The sequence below is a fragment of the Ornithorhynchus anatinus genome, chromosome 17 (assembly GCF_004115215.2).
Source record: "Ornithorhynchus anatinus isolate Pmale09 chromosome 17, mOrnAna1.pri.v4, whole genome shotgun sequence".
Taxonomy (NCBI): Eukaryota; Metazoa; Chordata; class Mammalia; order Monotremata; family Ornithorhynchidae; genus Ornithorhynchus; species Ornithorhynchus anatinus.
The window spans coordinates 13512565-13540153 of record NC_041744.1 but is presented as its reverse complement, the minus strand read 5'-3'; the positions used below and the strand labels follow the sequence as shown (position 1 = coordinate 13540153).

Below are 27589 nucleotides of genomic sequence, written 5' to 3'. Positions count from 1 at the left end.
AAAAGGGAGAATATGGTACCCGGATTCTGTGACCTGCAAGATTATACAACTACAAGAGCCCGGGCTTGGAAGTCAGAGGTCATGCGTTCTAATCCCAGCCCCGCCACTTGTCAGCTGTGTGACTTTGAGCAAGTCCCTCGACTTCTCTGTGCCTCAGTTCCCTCATCTGGAAAATGAAGGAGAAGCAGCGTGGCTCAGTGGAAAGAGCCCGGGCTTGGGAGTCAGAGTTCATGGGTTCGAAGGCCGGCTCTGCCACTTGACAGCTGGGTGACTGTGGGCAAGTCACTTCACTTCTCTGGGCCTCAGTTCCCTCATCTGCAAAATGGGGATTAACTGTGAGCCTCACGTGGGACAACCTGATTACCCTGTATCTACCCCAGCGCTTAGAACAGTGCTCTGCACATAGTAAGCGCTTAACAAACAGCAACATTATTAAAATGGGGATGAAGACTGTGGAGCCCCACGTGGGACAACCTGATCACCTTGTTTCCCCCCAGAGGGCTTTGCACATAGTAAGCGCTTAACAGATGCCATCATGACTATTACAAGGAGCCGGTAAAGGGGAGAAATACGGTGCCCGGATTCCTTACACTACAGGGAGCCGAGAAAGGGGGGAAAATACGGTACCCGGATTCCTTACACTACAGGGAGCCGGGAAAGGGAGAAATATGGTAGCCGGATTGCGTGAACTACAAGGAGCCGGTAAAGTGGGGAAATACGGTACTCGGATTCTGTGAACTACAAGGAGCCGGTAAAGAGGGGAAATACAGTAGTCAGATTCTCTGAACTACAAGGAGCCGGTAAAGAGGGGAAATACAGTAGTCAGATTCTCTGAACTACAAGGAGCAGGAAAGGGGGGAAATACGGTACTCAGATTCTGTGAACTACGAGCCGGGAAAGGGGAAATACGGTACTCAGACTCTGTTGAACCGCAAAGAGCCGGGAAAGGGGAAAATACGGTCCCCGGATTCCTTCCACTGCAGGGAGCCGGGAAACCGAGAAATGCGGTAACCGGATTCCGTGAACTAAAGGGAACCGGTAAAGGGGGAAATACGGTAGCCGGATTCCTTCCACTACAGGGAGCCGGGAAAGGGGGGAAATACGGTACCGGGGCCGGGGCCTGGAGGAGAGCGGCCCGAGGCTTTCCTCCATCCTCGCGGCCCAACTCGGGCAAGCGCAGACACTTGGCCCAACCTATTCTCTTCACGGATGGCTCAGCCGCCCTCTAAACACACACACACAGACGCTTCACGGTAACGCCGGTCGCCGGCCGGATTCCCGCCTCGTTCCGAGGGGACGAGAGGGGGCGCAGTAGAGCCGTCCTGTCCTCGCGAGATTTCCGGGCCGGCGGGGTCGAGGGGGCGAACGGCGCAGGCGCAGCGGCGGCGCGGGGGCGAGGCTCGGCGGCGGCCGGCGATTGGCCGGGCGGGAGGGGCCGGCGTGACGTCAGGAGGACGGCGCCGTGCGCGGGGCGCTGAGGGGGAGGGGGGGGTGGGAGGGCGGCGCAGGCGCAGTGTCCGCGCTGGGCGAGGCTCGGCGTCGGGGCGGACGAGGCCGGGGTCCCCGCCGCCGCCGCCCGGACGAACAATAGTGGGCCGCCATGGAGGCGCCCTACTCGCTGGGGGTCAGCGTCTTCTCCGACCAGGGCGGCAGGAAGTACATGGAGGATGTCACGCAGATCGTGGTGGAGCCGGAGCGGGAGTCGCGGCGGGACGACGGGCCGTCGCTCCCTGAGGGGAAGCGGGGGGAGGAGAAGAAGGAGGAGGAGGAGGAGGCGCCGCCGCCGCCGCCGCCGGGGCCCAACGCCTCAGGCCCCAACGCCTCAGGCCCCAACGCCTCAGGCCCCAACGCCTCAGACCCCGCCGCCTCGGCGCCTCAGGAAGGGCGGGAGGCCTCGGGCCCTCAGCCCCGCCGGTCCTCGGCGTCGTCGTCGTCGTCGTCGTCGGTGGCCTTCTTCGCCGTGTGCGACGGGCACGGCGGGCGGGAGGCCGCGCAGTTCGCCCGGGACCACCTGTGGGCCTTCATCAAGAAACAGAAGGGCTTCTGCTCCCGGGAGCCCCACCAGGTCTGCGCCGCCATCCGCAAGGGCTTCCTCGACTGTCACCTCGCCATGTGGAAGAAGCTCGGTCAGTCCCGGCTCGGCCCTCCCTCCCCCTCCTATCTCCGTCCCTAAGGTCCAACTGGGGGAGCCGTCGGCGGGGGCTCGGACCTCCACCCGGCGCTCGGAGAGGCCGCTTCGCCAGCGCTTAGGGACCATTCGGTCGGACGTACGCTGTGCCGAGCACTCTGCTCAGCGCTTGCAAACTCCGATTCGGCCACAGATGAGAGACCATTTATTCAGTCGTGTTTATTGAGCGCTCACGCGGTGCCGAGCACTGTGCTGAGCGCTTGCAAACTCCGATTCGGCCACAGATAGGAGGCCATTCAGTTTCAGTTCTATTGATTGAGCGCTTACGCGGTGCCGAGCACTGTGCTGAGCGCTTACAAACTCCGATTCGGCCACAGATGAGAGACCATTTATTCAGTCGTGTTTATTGAGCGCTCACGCGGTGCCGAGCACTGTGCTGAGCGCTTGCAAACTCCGATTCGGCCACAGATAGGAGGCCATTCAGCTTCAGTTCTATTGATTGAGCGCTTACGCTGTGCCGAACACTGTGCTGAGCGCTTGGAAACAACGATTCGGCGACAGATTAGAGATCATTTATTCAGTCGTGTTTATTGAGCGATTGTGCTGAGCGCTTGCAAACTCCAATTCGGCCACAGATGAGAGGCCATTTATTCAGTCGTGTTTATTGAGCGCTTACGATGTGCCGAGCACTGTGCTGAGCGCTTGGAAACAACGATTCGGCGACAGATAAGAGACCATTCAGTTTCAGTTCTATTGATTGAGCGCTTACGCTGTGCCGAACACTGTGCTGAGCGCTTGGAAACAACGATTCGGCGACAGATTAGAGATCATTTATTCAGTCGTGTTTATTGAGCGCTTACGCTGTGCCGAGCACTGTGCTGAGCGCTTGGAAACAACGATTCGGCGACAGATAAGAGACCATTCAGTTTCAGTTCTCTTGATTGAGCCCTTACGGTGTGCCGAACACTGTGCTGAGCGCTTGGAAACTCCAATTCGGCGACAGATGAGAGGCCATTCATTCAGTCGTGTTTATTGAGCGCTTACGGTGTACCGAGCACTGTGCTGAGCTTTTGCTTGGAAACTCCAATTCGGCAACAGATAAGAGACCATTCAGTCCTACTGATTGAGTGCCTACGGTGCACTGTGCTGAGCGCTTAGCGAAATTCGGCAACAGAGGAGACCACTCAGTTTCAGTTCTATTGATTGAGCGCTTACGGTGTGCCGAGCACTGTGCTGAGCGCTTGGAAACTACAGTTCGGCAACAGAGACCGTTCAGTCGTATTTATTGAGCTATTACTATGTGGGCCAAGCACTGTGCTGAGCGCTTGGAAAGTACGGTTGGGCAACAGATAGAGACCATTCATTCAGCCGTATTTTTTGAGCGCTTACAGTGTGCCGAGCACTGTGCTGAGCGCTTGGAAAGTACAATTCGGCAACAGAGACAATTTATTCATTGAGTCGTATTTTTTTGAGCGCTTACTGTGCGCCGAGCGCTTGGAAACTACAGTTCGGCAACAGAGACCATTCATTCAGTCGTATTTCTTGAGCGCTTACTGTGTGCCACGCACTGTGCTGAGCGCTTGGAAAGTACAGTTCGGCAACAGATAGAGACATTTCCTACCCAACAACAGTTTCGCAGTCTGGAAGTGTAGTCAGTCACGACTAGACTGGACTAGACAGTCTAGTCGTCGTCGTCGTGATAGTGATGATGGTATTTGTTATGCGCTCACTCTGTGCCAAGCACTGTCCTAAGTGCTGGTGTAGGGGGGAGATACAGGGTCGTCAGGTGGTCCCACGAGGGGTTCACAGTCCTCACCCCCATTTTCCAGACGAGGTCACTGAGGCCCCCGGGGAGTGAAGTGACTTGCCCGAGGTCACTCGAGAGAAGCAGGGTGGCTCAGTGGAAAGAGCCCGGGCGTCGGAGGTCATGGGTTCGTATCCCGACTCTGCCACTTGTCAGCCATGTGACTGTGGGCAAGTCGCTTCACTTCTCTGGGCCTCAGTTCCCTCATCTGTAAAACGGGGATTAAGACTGGGAGCCGCACGGGAGACCACCTGATTACCCTGCATGTACCCCAGCGCTTAGACCAGTGCTCTGCGCATAGTAAGCGCTTAACAAATAACATTATTATGGGTAGACGTGGGGCGGAGGTGGGATTAGAACCACGTCCTCTCCCAACCAGGCCCGGGCTGTTGGCCCTAAACCTCGCTGCTTCTCTCTCTCTCGCTGTTTATCGGACTCGCTTCATCGCTCCTGTGCTCTCTCCCCATGGCTGCCTCCCTCCTCGTCCGTCCCCCCCGCGGTCTCTTGGCTGTTTTCTTTCTTTCTAGTCTTGTCCGCCTCCCCCTCTGCACTGTGGGAGCGTCGTGGGCAGAGATGGCTCTGTTGGCATCTGCGTCAGCGCTTAGGACGGCGTGGGATGGATCAGTCTTTTGGAGCCGGGGTCTGCCCCAGCGATTAGGACAGCGCGGGATGGGTCTCTTGGAGCTGGGATCCGCCCCGGCACTTAAGACAGCGCGGGATGGGTCTGTCTGTTGGACAGTACGGACTGGGTCAGTCAGTTGCATCTGCGATCTGCCCCAGCGCTTAGGACAGCGTGGGATGGGTCCATCCGTTGGAGCCGGATTCTGCCCCAGCGCCTAGGACAGTGCTTGGCACATAATCAGAATAATAATAATAATAATGACGATGGCATTTGTTAATCGCTTACTGTGTTCCAGACACTGTTCTAAGCGCTGGGGTAGAACTGAGGTATTGGGGTTGGACACAGTAGGCCCTTCACAGTGACCATCCTTATTTTATTACCTTGAACCTGCCCCAGGGCTTAGAACAGTGCTTGGCACATAGCGCTGAACAAGTACCATCATTTCTGTTGTTACCTTGTATCTGCCCCAGTGCTTGGAACAGTGCTTGGCACATAGCGCTTGACACGTACCATCATTTCTATTGTTATTACCTTGTATCTGCCCTAGCGCTTAGAACAGTGCTTGACGCTTAACAAGTACCATCACTTTTATTATTATTACCTGGTATCTCCCCCCGGGCGCTTGGAACAGTGTTTGACGCGTAGTAAACACTTAACAAATGCCATCTCTTTTTAAATTTTATTACCTTACATCTCCCCCCAGTGCTTAGACTAGGCAGTATGTGCCAAACGCTGTTCCAAACGCTGGGATAGATGCAAGGTAATAATAATAATATTATTTTTTAAGGGAGTACTATGTGCCAAACACTGTTCTGAACGCTAGGGTAGATGCAAGGTAATAATAATGGTATTTGTTTTAGCACTTACTATGTGCCAAGCTCTGTCCTAAGCGCTAGGTTAAATACAGAGTAATCAGATTGTCCCTCATGGGGCTCGCGGTCTTAATCTCTGTTTTACAGATGAGGCAACTGAGGCACAGAGAAGTGAAATGACCACCTCCAGGTCACACGGCAGACAGGTGGTGGAGCCCGGCTTAGAACCCACATCCTCTGACTCTCAAGCCCCTGCTCTTTCCACTAAGCCCCGCTGCTTCTCAATAATAATTATGGTCTTTGATTCAGTCGTATTTATTGAGCGCTTCCCCTGTGCAGTCCCGTGTGAGGAAAGTGGTTGTAGTGAGCGCCTTCCCCCCCCCCCCAAATCTTTTCCCGCCCTTCCCTCCCTGCCCAGCTTCCCTTCCCTAACACCTCCCTCCCACCCCCGCCCCGTGGCCCTGGAAAAATGCGATGGCCCTTCGCCCCCCCAAGTGGCAGCCGTCCAGAAACCGTTTGAAACAGGATATCAAATTTCGCGCAAAAGGCGCAAAAACTCCTAGGCGACAGTGACTGCCATCTGGGAAAAAACAGGCGCTGCGTCACTTGGGATGGGAGGCTTTCCCCCGAGGCAGAGGCCCCGATACTCGGGCCGGTCAGTCGGTCGTATTTATTGAGTGCTTACTGTGTGCAGGGCACTGTACTAAGCGAGGGAGCAAGTCAGGGCGACCCAGAAGGGAGCAGAAGGAAAGGAAAAGGCAGCCCTTGGGACCCGGCAGTTCAGCAGTGTCGGAGGACGATGTCAGGTCGGAAGAGAGGACTTTGTCCCGGAACGCTTAGCCAGTCGTATTTATTGAGCGCTCACTGTGGTGCAGAGCTTGGGAGAGGTGGGAGACTTTTAGACTCTGAGCCCGTTGTTGAGCAGGGACTGTCTCTATCTGTTGCCGAATTGCACATTCCGAGCGCTTAGTCCCGGCTCTGCCACCTGTCAGCTCTGTGACTGTGGGCAAGTCACTTCACTTCTCTGTGCCTCAGTACCCTCATCTGTAAAATGGGGATGAAGACTGTGAGCGTCACGTAGGACAACCTGATGACCCTGTAATAATAATGTTGGTATTTGTTAAGCGCTTACTATGTGCCGAGCACTGTTCTAAGCGCTGGGGTAGACATAGGGGAATCAGGTTGTCCCACGTGGGGCTCACAGTCTTCATCCCCATTTTACAGATGAGGGAACTGAGGCACAGAGAAGTTAAGTGACTTGCCCAGAGTCACACAGCCGACAAGTGGCAGAGCTGGGATTCGAACTCATGAGCCCTGACTCCAAAGCCCGTGCTCTTTCCACTGAGCCACGCTGCTTCTCTCTCTCTATCTACCCCAGCACTTAGAACAGTGTTCTGCACATAGTAAGCGGTTAACAAGTACCAACATTATTATTAGTCCAGTGCTCGGCACACAGTAAGCGCTCAATAAATACGATTGAATGAACGAATGAGAGTTACAGTAGAAGAGACACATTCCCTGCCGGCCACCGTCCCCGACAGTTGTCTAGGTGGACTTGTTTGGAACTTTATTCACCTTTTAAGAATCCGATCTATTTGGCATTTGAAGGCCGAGTGGGCAAATAGGCTCTATCTCTCTTGAGCACCTGGCTCTCCTGCTTTGAGCTGAGATGTGTTTCTTATCGACTAAAAGTTCTGCAGAGGCTCTCTTCAATTTTGTTTTTAGGCGGGAGTTTTGACAAGGTGCTTTTACAAATATTGACTTAAGCAAAACCGGTAACGCTATTTAAAATAACCGATAAATGCTTATCAAAGCAGCAGTGAATGATGCATGCATAAAAGCTGATATACCCTTTAAGTTTTAAGTCCGGTTTTTGAACTCAAACCAGTGTAACTCAAGACCAAGGTCCTACGATTGAGATGGTTCGAGTAATTAAAAAAATAGTTTCTGCAAAGAAATGCATCACGATTTTAATACTCCAAAAGTTTATAGGGGGCCGTGTAACTTTCTCATCAGTGTCGACACCACCACCATTCTCCCTTTTGTCTCTCAAGCCTATAACCTTGGTATTCTCCTCGATTCCCCTCCCTCTTTCAGCTCCTACACTCATTCAGTCAGTCGCCAGATCCCGCCCGTTCGCTCTTAAAAACGACTCCAGAATCCACCCTTTCCTCTCCTCCCGAACTGCTACCGCGCTGGTCTAAGCATTTGTCATGTCCTGACTTGCCTCGCCAGACCTCTCTGCCTCCAATCTCACCCCTCTCCAGTTCATACTTCCCTCTGCCGCCCGCTTCATTTTCTCAACATCCCCACTCCTCAGAAACCTCTGGTGGTTGCCCACTTCACTTGGCTTCAAGCAGAAACGACTGACCCTGGACTCTGAAGCATTCAAATCAGCTCTCCTCCCACTCCTCGATTTTCCTCATTCCTCTGCCGCTGCCTTCTAGATTGTGGCTCCTCTCCAACGATCCTCACCTTGCCTCCCTTCTCACCGCTGATCTCTTGGCTCACCTCCTTGGAACCCCCTCTGCTTTTCCATCCTGCAGAGCACTCCTCACTCCTTCAGACCCTTCCTAAAATCATAATTCCGGGAAGCCTTTCCCCTATTCATCTCCTCTCACCTCATCGCCTCACCCTGTTTCCTCAGGCTAATGTCATTTCAGCACTGCTGGGTCACCTAAACGTTGGGTCCTTTTCCCTCATCCCTCCTCCCCCCCAAGATGGTCAACTCCTTGAGGGCAGGGATAGTGTCTATTAGCCTCTGCCATAATACAGTTCTCTGCATAGGGTAGGCACTCAATGAAGGCTATTTAATTGACTGTACCATAACCCTGGGTAAGAGGATGCTAAGTAACATTCTTTATCATGGTTAGTAGGGTAGAGAGGAATCGCAAGCCCAGTCTTTTCATCACTTATGCTCTTTGTTTTTATATGCGTAACTCTTTGTCTATTAAGTTTTGATTACTTGAGTTGTGGGGTGGGGGGGGAGGGACAAAGGCAGAAATTGATTGAATAGCGCGTTGATTCACCAGATGTGGAATTTGAAAAATTATACCGAGTTTAAATTTCAGAGGGGCCTAGTGGAACTAGCCTGGAGTCAGGAAACCAATCATTGGATTTATCGATGGCTTCCTGTGTGCAGAGCGCTGTACTGAGTGGTTGGGAGAATATAGTACAATAGAGTTGGTAACAGTTCTAATCCTGAATCTGTCACTTGCCTACTGTGTGACCTTGGGCAGGACACTTTACTTCTTTGTGCCCAGTTTTCTTATTAAATACCTCTTTTAATAATACAGTGTTTAATAGTACACTGTTTAAGAGTACAGCGTTTGGCACATAATAAATGCCTAACAAATGTCACAATAACTTTTATAATTTATATAGGAAAAAAAGCAGCTAATCAGCCTATTTCTAGAATCTGCGTTCACCTGGATTTCTTCCAGGAACTCTGATTTTCCCTTGTTGATAACAGGACTTTTAAGCTAATCCCTTGGGAGTGTTAGATTTGTTTTTGTTCATGTGCAAGGACAGAGGTGGCAGTGACGGGGAAACGCAGTAGATTCTAGAGCTGCTCTATTTTAAAGGTCGGAAGGGCCAGCAGAAAGGGCAAGGAAACTTGGTGGAGCGAGAGAAGACACAAATAGAGTTCAACTGAGAACGTGTTATTGTTCATAACACTAAGTGGGAACATATGGGAATTCTTAAGAGTGTGATGTAAAAAGATTTCTGCCTCAAGGACGATGTTCCGATTTTTCCGAGAGCCGTCAAATGGTTCCAACAGTAAGTGTTACTAATACAAAGAGGGGGTGCTTCTAGGCAAGACCAGTGTTTTTATGTAGCAGCTACTTTCTTTGCATTTTATTTCTGTGTTCTTGTAGGTTTTAGGCTTTTATGGACAAATAAGGTGAAATGTTTTATATACCACACTTAAACCTCTAAGAACTTGAACGATATTCATAATGCGTCACCTGATATATGTAAAAAAAAAAATCCTTTTTTTTTTTTAAAAAAAAAGCTTACATGGAGTATTACAGAGCTGTCTTGCCTTGGCAGCCTTTGTGTTTTAAGGGAAAAGATTTGAAGAAACTATATTTTTTATGACTGGAAATAACATATAGTAAATAGAATAAAAACATTTGGAGGAGGAATTTCCAACATTTTTTAGAGGTCCTTTCGATGACTTCCTGGGTCAGTGAATTTAGTTTACATGTTGATCCTGTTTCACCCCAGGGATTTTGTTACCTCTTTAATTGAGACGAAGCTATTTTAGAACCAAAGAAAAGTCGTGTTACCTGCCAAGTGTTTTTTGGGGGGGAAGGGGAGGCGCGCGTTAAAAAGTCAGATCCCTGGGGAAAAGTACATGTCAAAATATGCATTTAATTTTCTTTTATATTACTAGCTGTACCAAACAATTACACTTGAATCCTCAAATGTTGTTGACTTTTTTGTGGATTTTGTGATTATCAGCTTTTCGTCCAGTTTCAGCCCGGTCTTCTGTCAGTTTGCAGTCACCTGTTTGTAGCTCCAGTTGCATGTCCCACCTTGCACTGATTAGACCTTCAGTTCTGTGCCTCTCTGCCGTGCACACTTCGTCTAAGACAGATGACTCACATCCAATCCGTGTTAACCCTGTTGGTCATCTTTATTTAACCCTTGGTAGAAAGATCGTTGACCAAGCCCAACTTCTGCCACTTTGATCAAATAGCCATGTTTTAGTAAAGGTGGAGGAAGAAATTCTAAGGATGAAAATGAGATGATAGCATATTTCTTTTCTCTTAGCAATGAAATAAACCACAGCCTATGTTCTTTAAACTCTTACACCTAATCCACAAATTCTTTTTTACCTGTCTTAATAACTATGTACGGTTAATTTCACTTTGGTCCTCACTGTCATTCCAATTTTGTATCTTAGTTGGCTTTTTAACCATGTTCAGTAGATGCCAAAGTCAATTCATTCATTGTCATATTTACTGAGTGCTTACTGTGTGAGGGGCACTATACTAAGCACTTGGGAAAATACAGTACAACAATAAACAATAACATTCCCTGCCCACAGAGAGCTTACAGTATAGTGAGGGGGAGACAGACATCAATACAAATAAAATTTCAGATATGTTCATATGTGCTATGGGGCTAGGAGGGGGAAGAGTACAGGGAGCAAGTCAGGGCCATGCAGAAGGGAGTGGGAGATGAGGAAAAGTGGGGCTTAGTCTGAGAAGGCCTCTTGGAGGAGATGTGCCTTCAATGAGGCTCTGAAGGTGGGAGAACGTCATTGTCTGTCAGATTTGAGGAGAAAAGGTGTTCCAGACCAGAGGCAGGTTGCGGAGCAGGGGTCAGCAGCGAGACGGTTGAGATGGAGGCAAAGTGAGAAGGTTAGCACTAGAGGAGTGAAGCTGGGTTGTAGAAGGAGAGACCCTTCTGCGTCATCCTGACTTGCTCCCTTTGCTTTCCCCGTCCCCCAGCAAGCTCCACAGCACTTGCATATCCATCTGTAATATTAGTTATTTCTATTGATGTCTGTCTCCTCTCCCCCTAGACTGTGAGCTTGTTGTGGGTGGGGAATGTCATCGTTTGTTGTTGCGTCGTGCTTTCCCAATTGCTTAGTACTCTGCACACAGTAAGTGCCTAATAAATACGATTGAATGAATGAGAGAAGCGAGGTGAAGTGGGAGAGGGCAAGGTGATGGAGTGCTTTAAAGCCAGTGGGGAGTTTTGTATTGCAGTACAATGCAGTAGTTGCATTCCCGAGAGCCCAGGAGTTTTCAAAAAAATTGGTTGAGAAAAAAATGGTTGTATTAAAGGGAAGGCTGTTTTAAAATAATTAAAATTCCGTCACACCCAGTTGAAATTCAAGAAGGCTTTGGAAAAACAAAAACTTGTTTTTTAAGCAGTCTGTAGCTCATTAGTGCCATTAAGGTAACCAGTTTCCAACTGCCAAATGCTTACTGCTCTGGTAAACAATGGTAAGGAATTACTGATCTAGCGTTGCTAAGATTCTGTGATTGAAAGCTTGAAATGAAAATTTTTTATTATGGTAGTAAGGTCAGGGTTGCCAGTTTATGGCTGCTATAATTAAACTACATTCACCTACTCTTCCTGTATTATATCTGAATCAGGCTCTAAAACATTGTGTTCTGTATTAGGATAAAGGTAATCGTTTAGATTGTAATTGCAGTGGTGTTTGGGGGTGACCAGAGTATTTGGATGGAGGGTGAAATTTGTATTGTTTCATGAGTGTTGTTTATTGAGCACTTAGTGTGTGCAGAACACTGTACTGAGCGCTTGGGAGAGTTCAGTTCAATAGAATTGGTAGATATGTTCCCTGCCCACAGTGAGCTTACAGTATAGAGAAAAGCTTTCAGTCTTGTTTGGTTTTTGTTTAGTTGGCCCCAGTTTAGGCTAGGAAGATATTTACAAATATTCTAGCTCAGATTGGTGCAGTGCTCTTCAAAGAAAGATCTAAGTTGTTGTGGTTTTGCTTGTTGTTTTTTTTAAGATCTGAAATTCAGTTAGGTGTTCTAGATAAGTTTCCATTAAATAATGAACAGAACAGAAGCTAAAAAAAAATTAACTGGAAGAAACCTGGATAATGTGTTGTCATACTAATATTTTAGTTGAACTTTGATTTTATATGCAATTTTTGATGGTATTGATGTGCTAGGCGCTGTACTAAGCCCTGGGGTATATATAGCTAATCTGGTTGGACACGGTCCCTGTCCTACACAGGGCTCATAGTCTTAATCGTCATTTTACAGATGAGGTAACTGAGGCATAGAGAAGTTAAATGACTTGCCCAAGGTCACACAGCAGACAAGTGGCAGAGCCAGAATTAGAACCCAGGTCTTTCTGACCCCCAGGTCTGTTCTCTATCCTCTAAGCCACACTGCTTGTGAAATTCATTAAGTAGAATTATTTCCACATCTACTTATAAAACAATTGCAGGGATATGAGAGAATGTGGGATGTAAATAGCTATTTTGTGAAGAAATAACTCACTTGGAATCCTTGTGTAATTGTATAGTTTCAGAGCTAGATTTAGGTTCTAAATTGGATGAACTTGCCTGTGAATAAAGTGAGAGAAATTCTAAAATCATGCATATCAATTATGGAATCGTGGTATTGTCACCATTAACCACTGGGCAATCTGGGGAGACTTTTTTTAATCCAGCAGCCAGATCAATCAGTCAGTGGTATTTATTGATCTCTTATTTTGAGCAGAGCATAGTACTGAGCACTTGAGAGAGTACAATACAACAGAATTAGCAGTTGCTCCCTGCTCATAATGAGCTTATGGTCTAGAGGGAAAACAGGTATTAGTTTGAATAAATAAGTAATTTATAATCCAGAATTTAAGGCTGTAGACATGAGAGCTGTGGGATTGGGAGTGGGGTGACTATCAGGTGTCCAGAGGTCACAAAATGAAGTTCACAGACGATGCAGAAGGAAGAGCGAACCTGGGGAAAGAGGTTTAATCTGGGAAGACCTCTTAGATGGGATGTGACCTTAGTAAACACATTCCCTGCCCACAAAGGATCATGTGCAGGAATAGCGGCATGACTTAGTGGCTAGAACACAGGCCTGGGAGTCAAAAGGACCTGAGTTCTAATCCGGACTCCTCCACTTGTCCACTGCATGACCTTGGGCAAGTCATTTAACCTCTGGACCACAGTTACCTCGGTGATAAAATGGAAATTAAGATTATGCGCTCCAGGTGGGACTTTGTCCAACCCGATTAGCTCATATCTACCCCAGTGCTTAGTACAGCGCCTGGCACATCGTAAGCACTTACCAAATAGCATATAAAAAGAGCTTACAGTCTAGAAGGGGAATATCTTCACTCTGGGCCCTAGAAACAGGGCTCCTGACTGTCCAAAAGACCTTTCCCTCCCTGTAGTATCCCCTGTGGGAGAGCTGCAAGTGAGGGAGAGGTGGGGCGGGGAGTGGCATGTTGATGTGAGCATCGTTCACTCATTCCTTCCCCAGGCATGCGTGCCCTCTTGAACAACTCACACCCTTCCCAGTGCTTTTCTTGGCACAATTTCTAGCTAGCTGGCAGCAGGCTCAAAGCCGTGTGCTAAAAATACTTCTGGGCTGGAAAACAGACTGAGCATTGAGCTGGACCCTCCCATAAAGTTTAGGAGTGTCCTCCCGATTTAGTCTCATTAGGCCCCCAAATAGCTGAACCAATATAGTGTCAATCTGTAATCATGATGTTGAAATTTGTGTAATTTAAAAAAAAAAAAAAGGTTCCTAGCAGTCTGTCTCTTTAGAGTCAGCAGCTTTTGTTGGGACACACAAAAGTCTTCAGCGATCGCAAGGGGCAGTTGAGGATTGGTGCTAGGTTCAGAATGGGAAGCAGCGTGGCCTAATGGATAGAGCACCGGCCTGGGAGTCTGAGGATTTGGGTTCTAATCTCGGCTCCACCAACTTGCCTGCTGTCTGAACTTGGGCAAGTCGTTAACTTCTCTGTGCCTCAGTTTTCTCAATGGCAGAATGGGGATTCAATACCTGTTCTCCCTCCTACTTAGACTGTGAGCCCCTCGTGGGACAGGGACTGTGTCTGAACTGATGAACTTGTATCTACCCCAGTGCTTAGGATAGTGCCTGACACATAATAGGCACTTAACAAATACCATAAAAAAAAAAATCTGCTGTTCGAGGTTGCAGATGGAGATTCTCTCTTGGTATGAGGGGGCTGTAGAACCCTTGTAGAACCCTTTATCCATTTTGAATTTTAGGTGTCATTAAGGTTACCATAGTTGCCCCCAGTTAAGGCTTATTAGGCAATGTCCAATTAAGGAATCAGGGAATAAGTTATTTGGACCTTAGGAGACATGGTTCTGGCAACCTTTTTGGCTACAGAGTGTCATGGAATCAGAAGAAATGATTTGTGTCCATGTGTGTGGAGCCAGACCTAGTAAGCGTACAATTCAAGCCTTCCTAAATACATGACTGTTACAGAAGTGGGTGAAATTAATATTTACAAACAGAAAATTAATTTCACTAACTTTCTGGTGGTGATGGAGGTTGAAATTGAGAGCAATGTGTAGTCTACTTCTACTTCTGAAATGAGTAGACGGGCGGGCCTGGTGCCACTGTTTGAATTAACTGTGTAGTTGAGCTCCTGTGGAATGTGAGCTCGTTGTGGGCAGGGATTGTCACTGTTTATTGTTGTACTCTTGTTTCCCCAGTGCCTAGTACAGTGCTCTGCACACAGTAAGCGCCTAATAAATGCACTTGAACGAATGAAATGAGTGAATCGTTTTCATTCGGATGCCCTTGATGATGCGAGGCCCTACTCACATTATCCTGCTGCTGTGGGGTGGAATTTAAAAACCCACTCCTCAGGATACCCACCTGACAAGAATACTTCTCCATTCTTATTCCCATACGTGGCTCAGTGGAAAGAGCACGGGCTTGGGAGTCAGAGGTCATGAGTTCGAATCCCGTCTCTGCCACTTGTCAGCTGTGTGACTGTGGGCAAGTCACTTAACTTCTCTGTGCCTCAGTTACCTCATCTGTAAAATGGGGATTAACTGTGAGCCTCACGTGTGACAACCTGATTACCCTGTATCTACCCCAGCACTTAGAACAGTGCTCGGCACATACTAAGCGCTTAACAAATACCAACATTATTATTACCCGTTTCCCTGGGCCAGCTGTTCCAGATGTTTAACATCTTCTTCAAACACCTCATCTTGCCCCACCCATCTCTTTCTCCTAATGACCTGGCCGTGTAATTTATTGATAAAATTGAAACTCTCAGGTGTGACCTCCCTAAAAATCTCCCCTTCTCCTCTTCAGTCCCTCCCTCCTCCTCGCACTCTTTGGCTTTCCCCCAATTTCCCAGCAGTATCTTGAGAGATTGTGCCTCTTCTCAAAATTTTCCCCTTCCACCTGTGCCTCTGACCCCCATCCCGTAACAGAACACTTGCCCTTTCTCTTCTCCCTGATGGCCATCTTCAACCATTCCTTTTTCAGTGGCTTCTTCCCCACTGCTTTCAAATATGCTTGTGCATCCTCTATCCTAAAAAGTAAAAGAAAAAAAAAAAGCCTCAAAACCAAAACCCTTTAACCTCACAGATTCCTCCAGTTATCACCCCATCTCCTTTCTACCATTAATCAATCGGTGGTGTTTATTAGGTCCTTCCTGTGTGCAGAACACTGTACTAAGTGCTTGCGAGAGTACGGTGCAACAGAGAAGCAGCGTGGTTTAGAAAAGCAGCGTGGCTTACTGGAAAGATCACGGGCTTGGGAGTCAGGGGTCATAATGGAAAGCTCTCCCAAGAGCTTAGTACAGTGTTCTGCACCCAGTAAGACCTCAGTAAATGCTATTGATTGATCCAAACTGTTTCTGTGCTGATGCAAGCGCTTATCCTATCCCATCTTTACTATACCATCAGCTTCCTAGCTGACCTCTAGACCGTAAGCTTGTTGTGGGCAGGGAATGCAGTCTGTTGTTGTACTCTCCCAAGTGCTCAGTACAGTGCTCTGCACACAGTAACGCTCAGTAAATATGATTGAATGACCTCCCTGCCTCCTGTCTTTCCCACTCTAGTCCATTCTTCACTCTGCTGCTTGAATAATTTTTTAAAAAGGGTTCAGTTCACATCTTCCCCACTCCTCAACAACGTCCAGCGTTTACCCCTCCACCTGCACATCAAACAGACACTTCTTACAGTGGGCATTAAGGTGCTCAGTCAGTTTGTCCCCTCCTCACTTGCTTCACTGATTTCCTACTACAACCCAGTTCCCACCCGTCTCTCTTTCGGTGCCAACCAGCACACTAGACCTCGATCTCATCTATCTTGCCTCCGATCCCTTTCCCGTATCCTCCCTTATTAAAATCACATCGCCTCACAGATGTCTTCCTCGATTTAGCCTACTTTTCCCCTCATTCCTCCCCATTCCAAGGCGTAGAGGGTAGAGCACAGGCCTGGGAATGAGAAGATTGAAGATTCTAATCCCAGCTTTGCAACTTGTCTGCTGTGTGACCTTGGGCAAGTTATTTCTTTCTTCTGGGCCTCAGTTATATCATCTGTAAAATGGGGCTTGAGACTTTTGAGCCCCATGAGGGCCAGGGACTGTGTCCAACCCAGTTTGCTTGTACCCACCCCAGCGCTTAACAGATGCCATAATAATTATTATTATTATTGCCTGTGCTCTTGGATCAGCACCCTTTAAGCACTTGACACTCATCCCACCTTCATCCCTGCAGCAATTAGGGACATATCCAGTTTTATTGATCTTAATGTCCTTCTCCCCTTCTATACTGTAAGCTTGGTTAGGGCAGGGAATGTGTCTGCCAACTCTGTTGTACTCTTCCAAGCGCTTAGCACAGTGCCCTGCACACAGCACTCGATAAATACTTTCGATTTGTTGTTCCTTAGAGACACTGGTTAGGAAGTCACCGAAACACAGTCTATCTGAAAGCGTTAGTAATATTGCACCTCTGAAAATCCACGGTTAACGAAATTGCTTTTACATTCTTTCCTAACTTGAATATTTAGCTTCTAGGGAGTACTTCCAAACATCCTGTTTTCCATGTGTAAGAAGAGTATCTGTTGACACATTTTTTTCCAGGCAGCTGTCTGACTCTCCACACACTCTTTAAATATTTAATCTACTTGCTCAAGGCTGTAAGCCGAAGAGCTGTTTCTTCCAAAAGACTCCTAGTGAATTGCATTTTCCGTGTTCCGTGAATCTTAGGACACTGTTTGTATGTGACTTTTATCTCATAGGAAGTCTCAAAAATATGCCTAGTTCCTTTGTAAAGCAGGGTTGTGTTCTTTCCTTTATCAAGGAAAACCAGAGTTAGGTTATACACTCTGTCCATCCTCCGGGAGCATGTGCACAAATTGTTTCTTCTGATCTCTTGGCCTACAGTGTCCAAGCAGTATCATGTCGTCCGAAGAACTTGTCCTTATTCCCCAGCAGTGTCCTTGCCAAGCTGCAGAGTGAAAGCACATTATGGCAGAACGGATTGAACAACTAGGATTCCTTGGCTGCCTGGTAGAGCAAGAAACTTAAATTCACTTCGAATGGTTTGACATTGCTTTGTGACTTTTACCCTGTTGAATAGTCTGGTCTCTGACTAGAAAAACATTCAAATAATAAGGACGTTGTTATCCTTGTTAACTTTAGTATGTACCCTAGAATATCTGGGGGCAAGGGAAGGCAGGGTTTAGGGAAAAGGAAAAATGAGGTCTTCCCCTATTTTTCTTTTACTGTTTAAAATGGTAGTACAATTTAAATACGTTAAAATTTAGAGGTCTTCTAGGCAGCTCAGGGATACTCAGTGTGTTCTCTAGGTTAAAAAGCTCATTGTCCTTTGTTCAGAACCTAATTTATTGTAGGTATCTGAAAATTTAATTAAATCCATTCAACTTGATCCAAAGTTACCTCTCATTTACTGTTAGAAGCATATGAACAGATGGTTAGCAATTGGCTATAGGAGAAACACTTTGCTTAGCGAACACCTGCCCTCCGCAAAATAGAAATATAGTCCTGGGTCACTAAAATATCCTAGAGCAAATAGAAATGAACATGAGTACACCTTTAGGTTTGTTAGGGTTGGTTTTTTTTTACGGTTAGTAATTCATTTAATTCAACTTCCCAACTTTTTATAATAGAATTGAAGCCCTGATTTCTGATCATCCTGTCTGCTTACCAGGGGCCAACTCTCTTCGAATATGGGGATTGTGCTCTTGAAACACTTTGCCCTAAAGAAAACTCTTGTTTTAGTACGCAGTCCCAACTCTGATGCCGAATGTTTGTGCAGATGTTTTTTCTCACGTTGTTGGATGAAAATAATTGTGGTATTTGTTAAGCGTTTACTATGTGTCAGGCACTGTACTAAGCGCAGGGTAGATACAGGCATATTGGGGTGGACAGAGTCCATGTGGGTCATAATCTTATTCCCCATTTTACAGATGAGGTAACTGAGGCAGAGAGAAGTGAAGTGACTTCCCGAAGGTCACACAGCAGTCAAATAGTGGAGCCGGGACTAGAACCCAGGTCCTTCTGTCTATCCATTAGGCCACACTGCTTCTCCCTCTGTAGCCAAAAGATGTAATACTTTTCCCTTCTCTGGGAGGTGAGTACACAAACATTTAGCGTGTATTAGGATCAGTAAATATTTAGTTTCGGGGACCTTTCTCTCATTCTACATCCCAGCCCGCAAACTCCGCTCCTCTGGTGCTAAAATTCTCTCCATGCCTCGTTCCAGCCTGTCCCGCCGTCAACCCCTGGCCTACGTCCTACTTCTGGCCTGGAACGCCCTCCCTCCTCAAATCTGCCAAACAATCACTCTTCCCCCCACCTTCAAAGCCCTACTGAAGGCTCGCCTCCTCCAGGAGGCCTTCCCAGACTAAGCCCCCTTTTCCTCAGCTCCCACTGCCTCCGTGTCACCTCGACTCACTCCCTTTGCTCCACCCCCACCCACAGCACTCATCAGTGTAAATAGAATAAATAATTCTATTTATTTACATTGATGCCTGTTTACTTGTTTTGATGTGTATATATCTATAATTTTAGTTATATTGATGCCTCTTTACTTGTTTTGATGTCTGTCTCCCCCCTTCTAGACTGTACTCCCAGTGTGGGCAGGGATTATCTCTATTGCTGAATTGTACTTTTCAAGCGCTTCGTACAGTGCTTTGCGCGCAGTTAGCGCTCCATAAGTACGATTGAATGAATGAATGCCCCGATATTGGATACAGAATCACGATAATAAAACTCAGTTCTTTATTTCCCATTACAGCAGAATGGCCGAAGACCATGACCGGTCTCCCCAGCACGTCAGGGACGACTGCCAGTGTCGTCATCATCCGGGGCACAAAGATGTATGTGGCCCACGTGGGAGACTCCGGGGTGGTCATAGGAGTTCAGGATGACCCCAAGGATGACTTCGTCAGAGCCGTGGAAGTGACGCAGGACCACAAACCGGAACTGCCGAAGGAAAGAGAGCGAATCGAGGGACTTGGCGGAAGGTAATTATGGAGTCGGTTTTCCCTGCTTTTTGTTCCAGCTCAGCATGTGTCTACCGAATCTACTGTTTTCTGTTTGGGTTCCTCCTCTATCGAATAAGTGGTTTCTTTGACCCTGTCAGGTTGTCATGTTCCTAATTCCAGTTTGCTTTCATTCATTCATTTAGTCGGATTTATTGAGCACTTACCGTGTGCAGCCCATCCTGAGATATATGCCACTTTTTTTTTTATGGTATTTAAGGGCGTGTCAGTCACCGTTCTAAGCTCTGGGTAGATAGAAGCTAATCAGGCTGGACAAAGTCCATGTCCCACATGGGGCTCACAGTCTTAATCCCTATTTTACAGATGAGGTACCTGAGGCACAGTGAAGTGACTTGCCCAAGGCCACACGTCAGACAAGTGGCAGAGCTGGGATTAGAACTGTCATCCTTCTGACTCCCAGGCCCGGGCTCTAACCACTGGTTCATGCTGCTTCTCTACCGTTAAATGTAGGCAGTTCAATTTGCAGATCTCTGCAGTCCTCCTGACAGAAAATGTCAAAGTGCCAGCGAGAGCGTTTAAGACAACACCGTCCCGAAGGGTGTCTCTTCAACCTGACAGCCGGAGGTTGGATCGGGGCCTGCCAGCCCTGTGAGTACGGTGGCTGGCTGAATTAGGCCTTCTCCTCTCGTACGGGAATGAGAGTTGAGCTGAGGCAGAGAGACCCTTAATTTCTTAGCCGTATAATGGGGTTTCTCCTCCACTGAACATTTCAGTCATTTTTCTGCCACTGCTGTCCTCAGATTGTCCTCAGGAACAATGAAAATTATTAACGGAAATGACACACTGTTTTCATTGTCCAAACAAAGAAAAATTCTTGGTATGTAAAATATATTAAAAAATTCATCTGTTTTTAAAAGAGTTTGCCTCCCTCTGAAAGTTGAAATCTCCTTTCCCTGGGAAGACCGCAGTTGGGGTTGTGAGAAGCAGTGTGGCTTAGTGACAAGAGCAGGGGCTTGGGAATCAGAGGTTGTGGGTTCTAATCCCAGATCTGCCACTCAACAAACTGTGTGACTTTTGGCAAGTCACTTCACTTCTCTGTGCCTCAGTTGCCTCTTCTGTAAAATGGGAATTAAGACTGTGAGCCCCACGTGGGACAACATGATTACCTTGTATCTACCCCAGCGCTTAGAACAGTGCTTGGCACATAGTAAGCGCTTAACAAATACCACAGTTATTATCATTATTATTATTAGTCTCTTCTCTTCCTGTTCTTTCTTCTGTTGCCTCTCAAGCAGTATTTGTCGTAGTCTCGGAGGGATCATTTAAACAATCCTTTCAGGCTGCAGATGAAGTTACCGATTGCCAGGTTTTGTATATTTCACTTCGTCACTCAGAAGGTGGGTTCATATCAGGTTTTCCAACTGGCCAGATGTCCACTCCTGCAGGTTTCCCCGGTGACCAGCCTCTTGATCGGAATCCGAGCGTCTTGCTGATTTTTTCCTTCCAGCAGGTGGAAGCAAATCTCTGTTCCCTGCACAGGAAGGGAGAGGAATTTTTAAAGAGAGTTTTCTGTTCCAATAATCCCATTCTCTAGTCTCTGACAGGTACCAAATTTGGAATTGTAAAATGAAGCATTTTGTTTATTTCAGAAGTACCTAAGGGGAAATACCACAAAGCTGACGTACATGGGGTGGGGTGCCCTTAGGCCATTAGCCTTGAAGATTATTTGTCCTTCTCGGAGCATCCATTCCCCAGTAGTTGGGGAGTACAGTAAGTGTTAAGCACAGTCGTGCCCTCAAGGAACTTACTGTCTAATTGGGGCTGTGTGATTTTTAGGTCAGTATCCAAGAGAAGCCTATTTTTGTCTTTTTATAGGGATGCTAAAAGTGTAACGGGAGATTGACCTCTCCCTTAAACAAAATCAGCTACCTGAACCAGCCACCGCTGTGGTTTACGTGAGAGCCCAGAACGTTGTGTGTCAGTCTTGATGATGATGATGGCATCTGTTAAGCGCTTAGTAAAATCCAAGTACTGTTCTAAGCGCTGGGGGGGATACAAGGTAATCAGGTCGTCCCACATTGGGGCGCTCAGTCTTAATCCCCATTTTACAGATGAGGGAATTGAGGCACAGAAAAGTTAAGTGACTTGCCCAAAGTCACACAGCTGACAAGTGGCGGAGCCGGAATTAGAACCCATGACCTCTGACTCCCAAACCCGGGCTCTTTCCACCGAGCCACGCTGCTTCTCGCCTCAATCTTGCCTACAATAGAATTGTTGTATTGTACTCGCCTAAGTACTTAGTACAGTACTCTGTACACAGTAAGCGCTCAATAAATACGATTGAATGAATGAGTGAATACCTCATTCGAGTCACTAAGAGCCACAATTTTTTGACCACTCCAGAGCTCCGGATATCATTGACCAGGAGGTTTGCCAAGCCCATTTTCTTTTGCCTTGCATCATTTTGGCACTATTTTTTATACATTTAAATCCTCTTATGAGAGTGGGAACTTGGTTGCTACAAAGCAGAGGGTGGCAAAGTTTTCACACTTGCCTGTTCTTCCAGCTCTTTTTACTCACTGCATTTGGACTACTGGACAAATTCCACCACTCAGTGTGTGAGAGCAAGTTTCCTCATGGCATACGAACAGAGAAGCAGCAAGGACCTGGGAGTCGAAAGGGGACCTGGGAGTCGAAAGGACCTCGGTTCTCATCCCGGCTCTGCTGCTTGTTCGTTGTGTGACCTTGGGCAAGTCACTTAGCTTCTCTGTGCCTCAGTGACCTTATCTGTAAAATGGGGATTAAGACTATAAGGCCCATGTGGGACAGGGACTGTGCCCAACCTGATTATCTTGTGTTCCAGTCGCTTAGAACGGTACGTGGCACATAGGAAGCTCTTAACAAATGCCATGGAAAAAAAATGGTCAGCTGTTTCTTTCCTCATAGATTATCTCCCCCTCCATGCTGCGTAAAGGCAAATGGCAGCGGCTTTCACTCAGTTCTTCCCTTCTGCTGATTTTTAGTCGGCCACCCTCCAGGTTATCTCTTGAGGGTTTCTCCTTTTGGTCTGTTTTTCCTGATCTAGAGCAGCCTTGGGGGAGTAAAAATGAAAGCAACATCATTCTTGGCCACATTAGTGTGGGGGAAATTTTTGATAACAGGCCTCTAACTTTTTAGAAGCAGATTCCTAGGGTATTTTCATCTGACACTGGGAGGGGGAGACCATAATTACAGTGAACCATTGTGTGACAGCAACAAGATATAGCAAGAACGACTAATGATGTGCTATATCATGAGGAGAGAACATTTGGGGCCCTGAGGAGGATGTGCTAATAATTGTAATAATACTAATCATGGTACTTGTTAAGCCAAACACTGTTCTAAGATCTGGAGTAGATACAAGTTAATCAGGTTGGACACCGTCCCTGTCTCACATGGGGAATCACACACATCCCCATTTTACAGATGAGGTAACTGAGGCACAGAGAAAGTGACTTGCCTACCAAGGTCACACGGCAGGTGTGGCGGAGTCAGGATTAGAACCCAGGTCCTTCTGACTCCCAGGCCCATGGTCTATCCGCTACGCCACGCTGTGTCTCATGTTCTAAACTCTGTGCCTTCCCGGGATTACAGGCTTCCCATATGTAAACCCTCAAAGACTCGTCAAACCCACCATATTGTCCTAATGAGGCGGTAAAAAAGAAATGAGTATAACACTGTTACACCCTGTTAGTAAGCGAGGCACTTTAGGAGGAGCGTTAAGCGTTTCAGTTAGGGGACAGTTGTGTCTCATTGCTATAGCGTACGTCAGTCCTGGGAAAATCGAGCCCACTAGAAATCGAGCCCACTTTTCTCTCCATCCCTCTGTTTTTTTCCCTTTCAGCGTGATTAACAAATCTGGAGTGAACCGGGTGGTTTGGAAGCGGCCAAGACTCACAAACAACGGACCGGTGCGACGGAGCACGGTCATCGACCAGATCCCTTTTCTGGCAGTGGCGCGAGCACTCGGTAAGCGGGCGTTTGGTCAGGTTGGATTTCGCGGCCTCCCTGCCCCTTCTCGGAGGTTGTCTTCGTTGGGTTCGGAGAGAGGCAACTGAGATATTCTTTCCACTGGCGTGCAAGGGAAAGGACACGTTGGTCTTCACCGATCGAAGGCCTCGTTGTTAAGTGATTTGAGGGGAAAAGCCAAGTGGTGAATGGCATCGTCCCTCGTGCGGCTGATCGTGGGGCTTTGTTCTCTTTGAACTTCGCCCCGGCCCCCTCACCTCTTAGCTTATGAGCTGTGGTTATTGTCCTTGGCACCGGACTTAATTACCGTCTGGCACTGCCAGGTGTCGGTTTACCCGTCCGAGGTTATTTGCATCTGATGTTGCCCGTCTACCTATTGAAAATTCAATAATAAATGAAAAGAATTTTATTATCCCCCCAAATCAGTTGGAAGATGTTTCCCCTGGCTGGGCCCGCAGAAGTTTCGGGTGTTTGATTTTGTGCTGGTCACCAGTTGTCCAAATCAGAAGGACAGGTCTGTTCTTGTATTTTATTTTTTTTAAATCTTGAAGTTGTAGGTGATTCGACTCTTGGCTGTAGTTCCCTGCTGAGTTGGAGAAGGGTTCGGAAGACAGGGGGTCGGGGTTATGTAATTGAGAGCTGGGGACGGGAGGGAGGAGGAAGGCCGAAAGTCTCTTGAGAGTAGAAGCGGCATGGTATAGCGGATAGACCTCGGACACGGGAGTCAGAAGGCCGTGGGTTCTAATCCCGGGTCCGCCACGTGTCTGCTGTGTGACCTCGGGCAAGTCGCCTCACTTCTCTGGGCCTCTGTTACCTCATGTATAAAACGGGGATTGAGACTGTGAGCCCCACGAGGGGCAGGGCCTGTGTCCAACACGATTTGCTCGGGGCCTGGCACGTAGTAGGCGCTTAACAAATACCGTTGTTGTAATTGTTATTATTAGTCGTGGCCCCAGATGGGTCTTAAAGCGTGTCCAGCGCGCGTGACACTAATGAGCCTACTCCAAGCCCAGAACGTTTATATGTGGTGCGGTTTTTCCTGGAACCGGGGACTTTGCCTCAGGATCTACACGATAGATGGGTTTGAAAGATCCCTAGTTCTCAGAGTGGACACACCCATTCCTCCTGCATGGTTTTCCCTCTGTCGGAGGAACTCAGCCTCAGAAATGCTTTAAAGGCTAGTCTTTTGAAGACAGGTCTACTGCTATGTTTGTTTAGTAGGGGAAGGAGCGAGTTGTGAAGACCGCAAGTTGGACAGGGATTCCTTACTTGTCTCTAGACTTGTAGATTGTCTCTAAACTCTAGGCAGGCTGTAAGCTTTAGTGTAGGCAGGGAACGTGTCTGTTATATTCTTGTACTCTCCCAAGCGCTTAGTACAGCGTTCAATAAATACGATTGATTGATTAGAATAAGCTAATAGGTTGGTCAGCAGTGACCTGCAATTGCCGAGGACTTCCCTCTCAATCAGTCAGTGGTTTTTATTGGGTGCGTCCTGTGCAGAGCGATGTGCTTCACACATGAGGAAGCAGAATTCAACAGAGTAGGTAGGCATAATCCCTGCCCACAAGGAGCTTACAGACCAGAGGATGGCTGTGTCCGCAACTGCTGGGGAGCAGCGGGTGAAGTTCTGTCCACCTTTTGGTTTCTCCGGAAGGTTTAAATGTAGGTCAGAACCAAGATCCTGATCATGTCCCTCTTCCTTCTCCAAAGCGGTCAAATGCAAGCTGGAGTTTGGGTGGGAAGATATCGGTGGGATCCGAGCAGAACGGACTTTTGGAGAGACAGACTTTCTTTCTGGGTGAGAGTATGAGTTTTTATGCTGTTCACGCTCCGCCTCACTTGGAGTGCTTTCGGGAAGAATCTGACCTATTTTTCTCACGTGGCTGGATGCGATTTTATATCTCCAACTTGAAAATACAGTGTAGCTCCCTTTTTCCGGGCAGAGTGACGACTTTCGTGAGAGGACTTCTTGCCGTGATGTTGTATCTGAATACGGCAAACTGAAACGGGTTTACAATTTGATTGCAACGTAAAGCGGTGCTGATAACGCTGAGGTTGCGGCTCCTCTAGGCTGTAACCTTGTCCTCTAGATGTAGCTCGTTTGGTATCTTCGAAAAAGAAATGATAGGATATTGAAAGCCACATATTGTTGGTGACAGCAGGGGTGATAGTACTCAGTTGTTGTAGCTACCCATCAAGAGACACAGATTGTCCAAGTGGAAAGAACCCAGGCCTGGAAGTCAGAGGCTCTGGATTATAATCCTGGCTGCTTCACTTACTTGCTACTTGACCTTGTGCAAATCACTTAAACTTCTCTGGGCCTCAGTTCCTTCCTTTGCCAAAGTGGAGACCTGTTCTCCCTCCTTCTTAGACTGTGAGCCCATCTGTGGCACTTAGTACAGTGCTTGGCACATAGTAAGGGCTTAATAAATACCATTATTTATTTGTTCTAAGGCTTACCAGGAAAAGCAAAAGACCTTCTATTCGTGACTTATATAGGCTAAAGATTTTTCTTGATCAAATAAAGCTGTAGCAAATGTAAATCTTTCCCTTCTCCCCATTCAACCTTAGTACTCACTTCGCTTTTTACTATCCACAAACATTCAGTTCCACCTTAGCCTTTAACGGCATCACCTCCCCCTTTCCTGTCAGCATGTTCTTGGAACAGGGGTCTCGTCTTTATCGTTGCTCTTCTTGTTCTTTGGTTCTTTTCTGACATTTTCAGGGACACTAATTAATGCGATAGGTCCCTGATCTGCACAGCAAGCAGTCCTATGAGAAAATACTCCCTTTTCTGTGTCTGAACGATAGCTGAGACGTCAGTTTAAACAGGTTTCTCCGGCTTGACTGTTTCTTCTCGTTTCTTTAGTGGCACTTCTCACCCAGTTGTAAATTGAAACTGAATGATCGCAAAGCAAATTCCTTTGGACCTAGAGATGGACCTTGAAAAATCTTACTGAAATCACCGAACAGTTGCAGTCCTCTTCAGCTGTTTCAACTTGTGCTTCTATTTCAGGAGCTTTTTTATTTCCCAAGGGTCTTTATTATAACTGGAAATTTTAGCTTGTCTTTTTTTTTAATATGGTATTCGTTAAGCGCTTATTATGTGCCAACACTGTATAAAGCACTGGGGTCGATACAGACTAATCAGTTTGGACACAGTCCATGACCCACATGGGGCTCACAGGAACAATTCCACACTTGCTCAGATGCGCACTATCAACAGGATCTCCCAATAACAACACAGACCTTGCATTATAGAAGATCTGAGTAATAATGTTGGTATTTGTTAAATGCTTACTATGTGCAGAGCAGTGTTCTAAGCGCCGGGATAGATACAGGGTAATCAGGTTGTCCCACGTGAGGCTCACAGTTAATCCCCATTTTACAGATGAGGTAATTGAGGCACAGAGAAGTTAAGTGACTTGCCCAGAGTCACACAGCTGAGTATACAGTGCTATGAACTGTTTGTGCACCTTTTTTTTAATGGCATTTGTTAAGCGCTTATCTTATGCCAGGCACTGTGCTCAGCGCTGGGTAGGATAAGCACAAATCAGATTGGACACAGTCCCTGTCCCACTTGGAGCTCACAGTCTTAATCCCCATTTACAGATGAGGGAACCGAGGCACAGAGAAGTTCAGTGACTTGCCTGAGGTCAAACAGCAGACAAGTAGCAGAGTTGGGAGTGGAACCCAGGGATTTCTGTTTGCCAGGCCCGTGCCCTATCCACTAGGTTAGGTCACTCTGAGAGCACATATTAAGCGCTTGAGGGAGTACCTGATCTTCTAGATGAAGATTATAATACCCGATTGCCCTGCCTCTTAATCTGTGAGCCCTGTGTGGTGTGGACTCTGTGTCCAATCTAATTATCTTGTTCTCTGCCCCAGCGATGAGCTCAGCAGTGCCCTATCCAGGGATGAGTTCAGCTTTGTGCTGGCCCTTTGGCCCCATTTCTGCAGGGCTTTGCCTCCGTATAATTATAGGACTCTTCGGTCAACCCGGCTTTCCTTCAGACAGATTTTAGAAAGCAAGGAAAAATCAGACGCCGGTGTGTTTATGCTCTCGCTCTCTCTCCCCCTTTCCCTCTCTCCCCATGGTAGCTGCGGGCCCCTGAACAGAAGGGTGTGCACGTGGTCCCCAAAGGCAGCGAAGGAGTGTGGTAGAAAAAGTTCAAAACTGGAGTGTGATAGAAAACGTCAAAAAACCTAGAAAGGATAAAAGCCCAGATTCTGCAGAACAGGAGCC

At 47.3% G+C, this 27589-nt stretch overlaps 1 protein-coding gene across 1 annotated transcript in view; it reads left to right on the top strand.

The window, feature by feature from the left end:
* Window positions 1-1513: 1513 nt before the first annotated feature.
* PPM1D (protein phosphatase, Mg2+/Mn2+ dependent 1D) overlaps window positions 1514-27589 on the top strand; it is a 40014-nt gene continuing 13938 nt past the window's right edge. The window contains exons 1-3 of the mRNA XM_029082313.2: window positions 1514-2126; window positions 19128-19356; window positions 23219-23343. Of these exons, the coding sequence (XP_028938146.1) occupies window positions 1601-2126; window positions 19128-19356; window positions 23219-23343 (880 nt within the window). The 5' untranslated portion in view covers window positions 1514-1600. The remainder of the gene's footprint in view (window positions 2127-19127; window positions 19357-23218; window positions 23344-27589) is intronic.